We start from the raw sequence: 13,688 nt of genomic DNA, 5'->3' as shown, positions 1-13,688 counted from the left end.
ACTCACTGGAGGAAACAATAAAACTGGTAATAAGTAGGCATTGTTCCAAACAAATTGAAATATTTTTTTATAAATTTACTTTTGTTCATTATAAGTTATATTTATTTTGTAGCATAGGACCTGTTGAATAGAATGGTACATGGCACAGTTCAATCAGATGTACGAATATTGACCTTTGACAATCGTTTGCAGAGCGAGAAGAAAAAAAAACAAAAGTTCGGGTTTCAGCCGCCCCAGTCCCACGCCTTCAAAAAAATGTAAAGTATCACTGACAGAATACTAAAGTTTTCGCCAAATCTTGGATCAAATATGTCAAAAATTAATTCCAACTCACATCTAGATGTCACTCTGTGTGATATCCAACGTTTTGATGAACATATAGCAAGGCCCGAGCTTTTTCGGCGAAGTAAGTGGTTTTCCGAGACATGGACGCAGCCATCTTTGCTGAGATCGACTGCGCAACAGTCTGGAACTTGCGACACACCGATGCATGTCAATCGGTTTTTCTCTATTATACTCAATAGGAGCATACACTTTTCTATGCAGATTTATGTAGCAGCCAACCTATACGGTATGCACACGCAATATTACCACGGTAAATCATAGACAAGAGATACTATAGCGCAAAGAAAACGTACGGACGGTTAAGGGCCGTTCAGTGTGTAATAGGAAGGGCGGTCTCGGGCGGTTCAGGTGCTAAAGGGTTAATGAACAATAGAAATATACAGGCTCGATATACATGTATAATTCTAGTATATATATATATAACACGCATCATACTCATCTGGGACCAGCTGCTGTGTTTATAATCAAAATCATGTTGTTTCTTTACAGTACAATGTGGGGCTCGTTGCAGAATGAGTTGCGTCAAACGCAACTTGGCATTCGACCAATGAAGTGTGTTTTTGCTTGTTTTTTGGGTAGTGTATAAATACAACTTTTTGTGCAACAAGCCCCCTGGTCAGCAAAGATTGTTAATTGTTCCAACGTGTGTTTCGAATAAATGATAAATCCGTGCCAGATACAGGCTGGGTAAACGAATGTTATAAATACTAATTTCCATTATTCAGCTATCTGCAAAGGCCTAATTTACATTCGTTTCCTGTAATAATTGATTATTATTTTTCCGAAGTTCATATTTGTTTCTATAACAATATAGATTCATTTTTCCAGTGAAATGATAACGAGCTGTTCTGTATTGGGCATCGTAATAATTTATACAACTTTGGGATTGATCGTGGGCTGATTTATACGATTGGTTATATTGTACCATGCATGTTCAATCAGAGAAATTAGTCCAGCGATCAATTGCTAAGTTTTGTTACTGGGCTAGTACCTCCGAGTCATATTCCGTACTTTTGTTTTTATTTGCGCTGTATGCTTTCTCTCAGATATTGGCGATATGGATCGAAATCACAAAAGTCGATTTCGTAATCAGTGGACAGAAAATACAAAAGGAGTATTTTGTAAGATCATTGTCGTGGTATGTTTATGTCAGGGTGATTGATATACTCGTTTTAAATGTCTGTTCATCTTAAATGTCTGTTCATCTCGCCCTTTCTTCTCGCTTCTCTCCCCACCCCCTCGCTCTATTTCTCGTCTTCTCCGCTACACTCGCCATCTCCCCTTTTCTTCGTTTCTATTCCGCCCTCCCCCTCCACCATTTCTACTTTCCCTCACTCTTTTTTTTAAGTCTCCTCACCCACTCTCTTCCTCTTTGTCTGGTTTTCCACTCGTTCACAAGTTTTCACTTCCTTTATCATACCCTTCCCCCTCTCTCTCTCGCTCTTTCTTATCCTATTTCTCTCCCATATTCCTCTTTCTTCCTGTTCCCCCTCTTTTTCTGTGTTCACCCCTTTCTTTTTTTTCCCTCTCTCTTTTTTTGTTTCTCATCCCGCTTCTCTCCAATTTCCCCTTTCACCCTGTTTTCCCTCTTCTTCTCGGTTCACCCCTTCCTTTTTGTCCTCTCTATCTTTCTTTGTTTGTTTCTCATCCTGTGTCTCTCCAATTACCCCTCCTTTCTCCCTGTTCCCACTCTATCTTCTCTGTTTACCCCCTTCCTACTTGTTCCCTTCTTTCTTTGTTTGTTTCTCATCCTGTGTCTCTCCAATTACCCCTCCTTTCTACCTGTTCCCACTCTATCTTCTCTGTTTACCCCCTTCCTACTTGTTCCCTTCTTTCTTTGTTTGTTTCTCATCCTGTGTCTCTCAAATTACCCCTTCTTTCTCCCCGTTTCCCCTCTTCTTCTCTGTTCACCCCTTCCTTTTTGTTCCCCTTTCTCTGTTTCTCATCCCACTTCTCTCAAATTTCCCCTTTCACCCCGTTTCCCCTCTTCTTTTCTGTTCACCCCTTCCTTTTTGCTCCCTCTCTCTTTTTTGTTTCTCATCCCGTTTCTCTCCAAGAACCCCCTCTTTCTCCCTGTTCCCACTCTATCTTCTCTGTTCTCCCCTTCCTTTTTGTTCCCCTCTTTCTTTCTCTGTTTTGCACCTCTTTCTTTGGTTCCATGTCATTTTCTCCAGCGACAATTGCTCTGCGATAAGCTTCACACACTTATCGAATGGTGCCACGACATTTGCTCCCGGGACAATTGCTCCAGGCTCCATTTTGTCTAAGATATAGGGTTAGGGTTGCAATAGCTAGGGTTTTATGTTAGGTTTAGGGTAGTGTTCAATCCAGGGTTGAAGTTGGTCATTTCATTAAAGTGTGTGGAATTTACAGCTCCGGGCTCCAATTCATCTAAGATATAGGGTTAGGGTTGCAATAGAGTTTTATGTTAGGTTTAGTGGGTGCGCCGTGGTCTAGTAGTTCTGACTCTCGCCTTTGAAACAGAGGGTCGTGGGTTCGAATCGTAGCCATGGCGTGTTTTCTTTCAGCAAGACATTTATCCACACTGTGCTGCACTCGACCCAGGTGAGGTGAATGGGTACCCAGCAGGAGTAATTCCTTGCATGCACTGAGCGCAGGTGATGGTAGCTCAAGCTAAAGCCGGGGTAATGATAGCAGTGCTTTGTATCCTCTGGCAAAAGGCGCTTCATAAATCGAGCTATTATTATTATTATTATTATTATTAGTGTTAAATCCAGGGTTGAAGATGGTAATTTCATCAAAGTGTGTGGAATTTACAGCAGAGCAATTGTCGCTGGAGCAAATGTCATGGAAACAATAGAAAAACTAAATAACTTCAACAGTGAGTTTAACACTATACCCCACCATAAACCCGACACAAAACCCTACTGCAATCCTAGCCCTACATCTTGGACGAAATAGAGCCCGGAGCAATTGTCGCAGGAGCAAATTATGTTGTGTAACCCTTTCGACCCCTTTTCCTTGATCTGGGGTCCGTTGCAGAAAGAGTTGGGTTTAAACGCAAGTCAAAAAATCAATCGCAATTCCCAAATGCGCGCTGCTGATTGGTTGAAAATCAAGTTGCGCATGATTTTTAGAGTTGCGACCGATTGCAACTCTTTCTGCAACAGGCCCTGTTCTCCTTTCTTTCTCTCCTTTCTCTTTTCCCTATATATTTCTCCCCACCATGTTTCCGTTTCTCTCCCCCCCTTTCTTCCTGTGATGCAGCAACTGTAATAAACACAATTACATTTATTACGGCTAGAAAGGTAAACAATAAACAAGACAGAATAGACTGTATTGGATGCCCTGTAATATGGATCTGAATCCATTCAATTTCAATTGAATTTATTTATTACAATTCCTGAAGCTCCAAATCATCAGATGAAACAAACAAACAACACACCAAAAGCAGAAACGCAATAAGGCAACGCAGATGGACTCTTTATCCAAAAAGCAAAACACTTGAGAATTCGGTGGTGGAATTATGCAACACACAAACGTAAAAGTATACAAAAAATTATATGATTATATAATCTGCTATGTGAAATAAAAATTTCGTTCTTGCTATTGCACTGACTATTTCTAAATATAAATTTATTTCATTGGCATTTATTGAATAAAATATATTACTTAATTTCATTAATCCTAAACAGGTAATTCCTATAGCAAAAGAGGGGCAATTCAGCCCCATTTGCCAATTTATCTCTTTGCAATGGTCTATACAAATGTTGACAAAGAAAAATATTACCTCCATAAAGAGTATGCAATGCTTGTACATGTACATATAAGGCAACATTCATAAAATCTGTAAATGCACCAAAGAATAAGTGTTTCTAAGATATCAATTAAATAAAAACTTTTTTATTTATTAAAATAAGCATACTGGATATTTTTATCAAATTGTTTTAATAAATATCTATTCATCAGCAATCACACTTCCCCGATATGTATATAGATGGGGGAAACACTATCGTCAATAAGCACACAAAGTTGAAAGATTACATCTTACATATGAATGTACGCACACCAGACTATAGCACATTCGTAAAACCTAGCACACAGACTACAATCTAGTACTCCAAAATGAAACATGAAAGTATGAAAAGATGGCAAGATGAGATAAAGTCTTTGGCTATACATAGTAATCGTTGGAATATTAAGCTTACATAGTAATCATCATACAAACCTAGGACCAGAGCTGCCAAGTTGTATTTTGCATTTTCAGTATTCTTATCCCCCAAAATCAGTATTTTGACAAAAATATCAGTATTTTTAGCGTGTGAGATAAATATTTTGCATTTTCCCCCAAAAAGTGTATTTCATAATAAAATACTTGGCGCACTCGCCCATCACGGCGCTCAAGCTGCATGCAAGCTTAAATGCGCACTGCTCTTGCAGATGAAAAAAAAAATTGAAACTTGTGTATATCTCACCCTGGTTTTTACAAAATAATTGAAAAAAAAAACAAGTTACCAGAAATTACATTGATATAACAACCATAATTGTGTACGTTTTATGAAATAGAGATGATTTTTATCAATAAATTATCATTTTGTAGTTTTTTTTTAATACAAAAAACGTATTTTTTAAATAAAAAACGTACTGCGTATTTTGGTTGCAAAAACGTACTCAATACGGCTAAAACGTACTGGTTGGCAGGTCTGTAGGACCCACGTTTACCAAAGCTACAGATGGGCTTTAGGTCAATGATGACTGAAAGGATTAGATTAAAAGACGTAGACCTGCGGTATTCCTGCGAGTAAGAAAACCGCGCCGACCTTTGATATCCTAAGTTGTTCTCCTTGCTTTGGAATTCTGCTCTCCTCAGCTTGGCAATATTTTCAATGACGATGTCAATCTTGAGGTCAATGTTGAATGTGAAATTTAGTGATGAAAAGACGCTTGCTGGATTTCTGCGTGTTCTAAGCGGCTCTGACCTCTGTGTCCTATGTAGTTCTTGCTTTCGATTCCACTTTCTTTAGCTTGGAGATGTTTCCTATGTAATTCTTGAAGTCAATGATGAATACAAAGGTTACTGATAAAAAGATGCTTGCGGGATTCCTGCATGTAAGAATTGATGCTGACCTTCGACATCCGATGTCGCTCTTTTTGCTCTAGATTTCGCTCTCTTCAGCTTGGCAATGTTTTCCATGAGGATTTCATTCTTGGGGTCAAAGGTGACTGAGAAGTTTAGTGATGAAAAGATGCTGGATTCCTGCATGTATGAATCGATGCTGATCTTCAACCTTCGATGTTGTTCTCCTTGCTCTAGATTCTGCTCTCTTCAGCTTGGCAATGTTTTCATTCTTGGGGTCAAAGGTGACTGAGAAGATAAGTGATGAAAAGACACTGGATTCCTGCATGTAAGAATCGGTGCTGACCTTCGACATCCAATGTCGTTCTCCTTGCTTTAGATTCTGCTATCATCAGCTTGGCAATATTTCCAAGGAGGATGTCATTCTCGAGGTCAATGTTGAATGTGAAATTTAGTGATGAAAAGACGCTTGCTGGAATCCTGCACGTAAGAGGCAGCACTGACCTTTGACCTTACGTTGTTCTCCTTGCTTTAGATTCTGCTCTCTTCAGCTTGGCGATGTTTTCAATGAGGATTTCATTCTTGGGGTCAAGGGTCAGCGCCCTCATGTAATACATCCTAGCTTGCTTGTAGTCTCCCTGGAATTACAAAATAAACATTGAAAAGAAAAACACAAAATGTAGCGATAAATTATAAAAGATTAAACTCATGATTATGTAAGGAATGTTATCTGTCGATTACAAAAATATTTGCAAAAGCGTTTCCGATCTGTGGATACATATATGCACATCGATGGACTGGAAATGGTAATTAAGTTGAATGAATGAATGAATAAATTCATGGATGGATTAGTTGACAGGTGAATAAATGGACAAATGAATTGATGGATGAATGAATGAATGGGTGGGTGAAAAATATGAATTCATGACTGAATAGATGAAAGAATGAAAGAAAGAAAGAAAGAACGAAAGAATGAATTTAATGTATAAATAAATGAATTGATTAATTAATGAACAAACATGCATGAATGAGTGAATGAACTTAAAGGACGGCATGGAGGAATTACCGAATGGATGGACGAATTACTGAATGGGTAAATAAATACATAAACAATTTGGAGTGGAGTGATGAATGAATGAATAAATGAATGGGTAAATAATTTGTGAAACCGATATAAAAATATACTTCTATGATTTTAAACTATTGAATTAATAGAATCAAAGCTTCACAAATAAATAAACAATTTCACAAATGAATAAATAAAATGAATGAATTACCTTGAGGTGGTGAATGGCTCCTAAGTTCAGCAGGCATGATCCCATCTCTGGGTTCAGAGACAATACCTCTACATATGTCTGTATTCATGAGAATAGAGACCAGTCTGCATCAATTCAATGTTATTGTGCATTAACGTACATATACATATACCACAGATGATAATTAAGTACATAATAATAATAATAATAATATTCCGCATTTATATAGCGCTTAATACATCGGAACGACGTCTCTAAGCGCTTTACAGACATATTATTACCCCGGTCATCGGATCCTTGCATGCCCGCATACAATGTATGCACCTTCTCCACTCTCTGGGGAGCATTCCAACAAGAGTTCCAAGACTCAATTGCTAGGCATACTACATATAGGCTTTCACATCCTACCGGGTACCCATTTAACACCTGGGTGGAGAGTGGCAAAGTGTGGATTCACGCCTTGCCAAAGGACGCTAGGCCATGGTGGGATTCGAACACACGACCCTCTGATTACAAGGTGAGAGTCAGAACCGCTACACCACGATGCTTCCACATGGCCTTTGGGATTAATTTTACATAATCTTAGGGACCTCAATTTTTAAACAGCCAAATTTTATCAAACTTGTACAATTCTGCTTTAATTATATTTCTCCTCTCAAACAAAACATTAGATGACCAAGGTTGGATGCCCCATTTAGATGCTAAGACAACAGTGACTGATGGACATGCATACATCATTACCTTTTGTGACTCCTCTATTTTGTTGAGTCCCTTCAAGTGGTTGGCCTTCTCAAACAGGAGCTCTGCTTTGGTTTCCACATCTGTGATCTTAGTCAGTCCCAGCGCTACCTCAACTTGCCTCAAAGCCTTTAAGCAAAGACAATTGGTGATTTTTAAGTGAGCATATAGCGAAAATGAATAATGGCTATCGGACCAACTGCTTATTAGACAAAATGTTGAGTGGATGAATTGGCAATTAGACCATGTGGATAGTGGGCGAACTGATGGTAGACCAAATGATAGTAGACAAGTTGGCAATTGGGAAAATTGGCATTAGACCAATTGGAAATAAACCCCCCATGAATAGCAATGGTGGTTCATATTAATCTAGTTTATCATTCTCTTATTATATTCTTATCATCTTAATCACCATCACCATAATCTTCACTGTCGTCATAATCATCATCAACGCCACTTCCTTGATCGGGTGCTCAAGCATTTAATGAAATTAGTTCGTACCAGGTACCCATACTACACTTGAGTGGAGAGTGGCAAATAAAGATAAATGCCTTGATAATAATAATAATAGGCATTTATATAGCGCCATCTATCTAGAAATATTCTATTCCGAGGCGCATTGTTTATCATTATTATTACCCCGGCTTTAGCTCGAGCTGCCTTTCAGCGCTCAGTGCATTCAAGGAATTAATCCTGCCGGGTACCCATTCACCTCACCTGGGTTGAGTGCAGCACAATGTCAATAAATTTCTTGCTGAAGGAAATTACGCCATGGCTGGGATTCGAACCCACAACCCTTTGTTTCAGAGTGCCAAAGTATGCAAGTGCTGTGTTGGGATTAGAAGCCCGAACCTTGTGGTTCAAGGTCCGAGACTTTTCCACTACACCACAACGCTTCAACACAATAATGCAAAACCTGGAAATGCGTACTCACCTCTTGGTAGCGATGCTGTACACTGTACACACTTGAGAGGAGTCTATGAAGTTCTATGGTGGTTGGATTGGAGTCCAGGGCTTCGGTGAGATAGGCCTCTGCTTCCTTGAATAGACCAAGTCTTGTCATAACCTGGGCCTAGACAGATTTAAAAAAAATAAAATAAACTTTCGCAAAAATAACCATATCATACAACTGCCAAGCTTGTTAGAAGATAATAAAAATATATAGCAATCATGAAACCCAGCTCACACTATGCGATTCAAATTTCAAAGAAATTGTAATAACATTTGATATTAACATTCCAACCAGAATTGTGGTAGGACTACGGAAATCGAAATTCAGTCTAGCTCGAGCCTCCCAGCAGGAATAAAAACAAATTCAATTTCAAATCCAAATCGTGATGACGTCATCAACGACTGCAACTTGAAGGCGATTTGGACTTTACTCCGACCCCAGGGCTTGCCGCCAAGCAAAATTATGATTTTATTATTCCACACATCATGCCGAACTTCAAATTAAATAATCTTATTTCGTGGAACTTTCACATCTAATGCAAAATGCGATTTATTAAAGAATCACGTCACAACAAAATCGCATAGTGTGAGCCGGGCTTGAGGTGGCGATTATCAAGTTGCCTAGACAATAGCACACTACATATTACAACGGCTTTGGCTCCTGCTGCTACATGTACATGTAAAGGCCCTTGGTGCATTTAAGGAATTAATCCTGCCAAGTACCATTCACCTCACCTGGGTTGAGTGCAGCATAATTTTATCAATTTCTTGCTGAAAGGAATCATGCCATGACTTGGATTCGAACCCACGACCCGCTGCTTCAAAGACTAATCAACTCTTCCATAATGGTCCACATATAAATTGAGAGAAATTATAACAAGGATTTAAACAAAAACAGGCATTCAGGAATTTTCTAAATTTGACTGACAAAACATTTTTTTCACAATATAGACACAAAGTTTGGACAGATTCAAACTTACATATTGAAGCTGTATCTCGAGATTATGAGGTTCCAAGTCCAATGCTTCTTTGTAAGTCCCCAGGGCTTTGGATGGCCGATCAGTGTTGTAATAAATAGCTGCAAGGCTCTGCAAGGTTTTGGCATTGTTGCTGTATGAGAGAGACCTGGATTCGTATAGATACAAAACAGAAGAGGGTATTCGTGAACTGTCATTTGATAATAGAATTATCTGCGTTCATAATGCATAATGTTCCACTATCAAACCAGGTTTTAAATGGGAAGGTCTTCCTGGTAGGCAGTAAAAGCCAATGCACATGTCATGTAGTATGCCTCTCAGTCCCTCCCACCCCTCCCTAGTATTTTCATGGAGCCAAATAGCCCATTACAGAAAGAGTTAGTATTCAAGCTAAAAAAGGAACATTCTTGAAGGTGAAGGTAATGGGTAAATTATTTTAAAGGCAAGTTGGATGTAGCGTGAACATCCAGCTCTCCGAAGAAGTGAGTGTTAACCTCGTCACCTGAAATCAAGAGGTGATTATAACATCTATATTCCACATTGGGAACCACTATAAAAGATACTATAATTATTATAGAAAAAGAAATACATTCACACTTCTCTACAAGAAGGAATTTGATAAAAAACAAAACATACCTGATGTACATATCCTCTGCTTCATCTGTTCTGTTTAGATGTCTGAGGAGGCGGGCCTTATTCGTCATGGCAACGACATGGGCGGGGTCAATCTTTAAGCATTTTCCATAGTGGTATAACGCTTCCTGATGATGATCTAGTATGAAATTAAAATTACAAACAAATACACAAGGAAAGTGAGAAATGGGTCTGCTTGATAGTGATGACGGAGTTGAGATAAAAGCCTGAAGGGACAAGCCATAGTAGAATTAAATGTCATACCCCTCTGAATCTTTTGGTCATGAAAACCATTCCCGTACGTACTTAAATTGCTCCCAAATATTTTTGACTTACCAAGCTGCCAGACTTGAGAAACTGCATCTTTTTTGTCATCAAATCAAACACAAGCTCTTTGTTAAGCATTAGCACAAATCAATTGCAACTCAATTTCTTGGAACTGCCAATTGAATCTCATTTAAGGACTAACAATTGATTTGCAAATGAAGGAAACTTACCATTGCCCATGAGAAATGCTGCATAGTTGTTGTGAAGGTCGGCGGAAGGCTCCCCATTCTCCAGGCCCTGCCTGTACAAGCCTTCGGCTGCAGTGATATCCCCCTGGACCTGCTTCAAGGAGGCCAAGCTGATGAAGACATCCAGGTACTGAGGATCGATCTCCAAGGCTTTCAGAAACAACGCTTCAGCAGTGGCAAGCTCTCCGCGGTTACTGAAACATGGACAATCATGATAACATACAGTAATGTCACAAATGGCCACAAGATCTTGCATCTTAGGAATGGCAAGATCTCCAAGGAAAATCATGATAACATACAATATCGTCACCAGGGCTATAAGATCTCGCATCTCAGAACTGGCAAGTTTTCCAAGGCTACAAATACATGAAAAGCCATGAGAACATTATGTCATTGGGCAGAATTGCCAAACAATTCTTGGCTTTCAGCTGAGTAACTACATACATAATTATTCTTGATTACTCAATAGCCCTGCAGTGCAATTCATTTCTTGTAATAAGGAAATATATTTAGGTCCCCAAGACAATTCCATTTACAAGAAAGTGAACATACAATGATTGATGAAAAATCTACATCTGCACATATCAACAAACAATAAAAGTATAGTAGTATGATGGATAAAAAGAGATTGTAAAGTTGACAGTGCAGATTTATACATACATGTATCAAATGTTATTCCGAGCTACCAGCCTGAACAAGATAATTTCAGCATTTTAAAGCTGAAAATCAGTATTTTCAAAGAAATACCATAGGACAACACATGAACTGAAACTTTTCATACCTGAACACATGCCTAAAGCACCATACAACATAGCCTCTTGTCGAGGCCCTGGCGGCTGCTTCCCGAGCGAAGCGAGGGCTTTCCTAATTCGCGAAGCGAATTAGGCCTGGCGCGAGCCAGGGCCTCTTGACATCTGAACTGAATTATATATTCATGAGGAACGTCTTCCTAATGAATATACATGAGTCATGATATTACCGGTCACCGAGTAAACCAATGAAATGTCAGAGCTGTTTCGTCTTGGGTTCGGAATACTATATAGTAGTCCACTATTCTGCAGGGGATTCATTTAATTGCGGGACACTAAAGGGGATATAACCAGCAAAATGCTACAAGTAGTGGTACTACTACTACTACTACTACTACTACTACTATTACTACTGGCCGTAACAGACCCATCACCGCCCCGAAACTTCCCGGGAGATACTGCTCAGCCGCTGGTCAGACTCGAGTCAACTCCCAGCAACTCCACCCCAGCTTCCCTCACTGCACTGCACAGCGGAGATCGATAATCGACGCCCCGGATCGACCGGTGGAATCGCATAAAATATTACATTTTTTCCATATCCTGTGGGTAGATTTACAAAGACATCTCGTCCTTTCAGTGCAGAGTTAATTTCATCGACTTGCAAATCCTTAAATCGGTCAATATTCAGCGTTTTAGAGGCATATTCAGTGCTCTTTGATATTTCGTCGTCACTCTTCGCCAAGAATCCAAGGGTCGTCATTCAAGAGGAGCTCATAAATATTTAATATGACGTCATAGCAGCTCGCGCTCTCATTGGATGATTTTCACCGACCAGTTTTTGGTCGGTGAATTGGTAAAAACAATAAAAAACAAAAGAAAGTCGGTGAAATTCGGCACAGATGTCCAGAGGCCCTGTCTCGCGGCGCTCTGCTTCGCTCTCTCCCGTGCTTTGCCATGTTCGCTCGGAAAGCAGCCGACAGGGCCTCGACAAGAGGCTACATACAACATGGACTTCAATAATCTTTTAGTCCATAAAAGTCTAAGCCACATTAATATTCATTTAGTCCATAAAAGTCAGTCACATTATAGTCCATAAAAGTCTAAGTCACATTAATATACATTTAGTCCATAAAAGTCTAATACTTTTTCTATTAGACTTACTGATATATATTTGCCAGGTTGAAGTATGCTCTAGCATGCAGAGGATTAATCCTTATTGCCTCATGGAAAAAGTCTGCTGCCCTCTGTGGTTCACTTTCGCTCAGTAGCGTACCAAGATTGTTATTGGCTGAAGCATGCCGAGGGTATAAACTGAAATAAATATATTACAAATAAAAAAAACCTTGCATTTTGATGAGGAATGGACATGAACTCATTTTGATATCGTTGCCACAGCTGGAATTTTGGCTTGTAAACTGTGTAAATCATCGAAACACTGTAAAGAACTTCACTTTAGTCAACAGATACATAAACAGCCCCAAAACTGCATACATATCACGGAAGAGATTTTATCAATTTTCTTGACTTAAGAAAAAAAAAAATCAAACATATCAAATTAATTGAATTAATCAAGTTATTTAAAAAAATAGAATACTAAAAATCCACAATCTCTATCTCCTGAACCTTGGAACTTTTATGTTCCAGCTATCAAAAAACGAATTACCCCCGCAATTACTTCACTCTTTACCAAAAACACTGACATCCATACATACCCTACAAGACAAGCTATTCAAAATCAATATCATCCCCCTCTGACTAGAACCACACTCGCACAAAAAAAACATCACTTACACAGGTCCCAAATACTGGAATGGTATTCACCAAAGCCTTAAACAAAATAGAAATATAAACACCTTCAAAAAAACACCTAAAACTTTCATTCCTTAATGAGTACAACGTATAACACATATGAACTGCTTTCTCTTTTCCACGATACTTGACTCTCGACCATATTTCTCTTTCCCCTCCCCTTTCCCTTTTCTCTGCTGGACACATAACCGTTTTTTGTTTTTTTGTTTTTCTTCAGCTTTTAACATTCCCTTCTCCCCCCCCTAATTTATGTAGTCACTGCCCCCCCCCCTTTACTTGTTTTTCAAACCTATTTTGCCATTCTTCATATATGGTCAAGATTGTCCTACTTTAATTTTAATTACATACGATTAAGATTACTATAAATTTATCTCAAGGGACTTACCATTACAAGCTTTGCTTTTTAATAAGTCCCTCATTTTCATTTTCACATGCTAACTGTAATCTATAATTTGTCTAATTATCAAAATGTGTTTGGAACAAAAAGAATTATATATACTCTGACTATTTCCTACGAATTTGTTTATTAATTATTGAAGTATTCTTATGACACTTATTCTGTTATGTACATTCATACATATGTATATATGTTTGTTATGTTTATCATCAGAAAATGGAAGTGAAATAAACTAAACTGAAACTGAATTGATCTATTCGAAGTCATTAATAAACTAATA

The 13,688-nt window shown here is 38.6% G+C and overlaps 1 protein-coding gene across 2 annotated transcripts in view; it reads right to left on the bottom strand.

Moving 5' to 3' along the window:
• Positions 1–3,650: 3,650 nt before the first annotated feature.
• The window catches only part of LOC129283086 (protein O-mannosyl-transferase TMTC1-like), a 39,927-nt gene continuing 29,889 nt past the window's right edge, over positions 3,651–13,688 (bottom strand). For both annotated transcript variants that reach the window (XM_064113640.1, XM_064113639.1), the window contains exons 12-19: positions 12,364–12,513; positions 10,436–10,647; positions 9,942–10,077; positions 9,309–9,453; positions 8,312–8,449; positions 7,381–7,506; positions 6,661–6,738; positions 3,651–6,021 (exon numbers count right to left, since the gene is read on the bottom strand). In XM_064113640.1, the coding sequence (XP_063969710.1) occupies positions 5,896–6,021; positions 6,661–6,738; positions 7,381–7,506; positions 8,312–8,449; positions 9,309–9,453; positions 9,942–10,077; positions 10,436–10,647; positions 12,364–12,513 (1,111 nt within the window). In that variant the 3' untranslated portion in view covers positions 3,651–5,895. The remainder of the gene's footprint in view (positions 6,022–6,660; positions 6,739–7,380; positions 7,507–8,311; positions 8,450–9,308; positions 9,454–9,941; positions 10,078–10,435; positions 10,648–12,363; positions 12,514–13,688) is intronic.

The sequence above is a fragment of the Lytechinus pictus genome, chromosome 19, assembly GCF_037042905.1.
Source record: "Lytechinus pictus isolate F3 Inbred chromosome 19, Lp3.0, whole genome shotgun sequence".
In the NCBI taxonomy this organism is placed as follows: domain Eukaryota; kingdom Metazoa; phylum Echinodermata; class Echinoidea; order Temnopleuroida; family Toxopneustidae; genus Lytechinus; species Lytechinus pictus.
The sequence above is the reverse complement of the archived record's forward strand: the minus strand, read 5'-3'. Positions and strand labels throughout refer to the sequence as shown.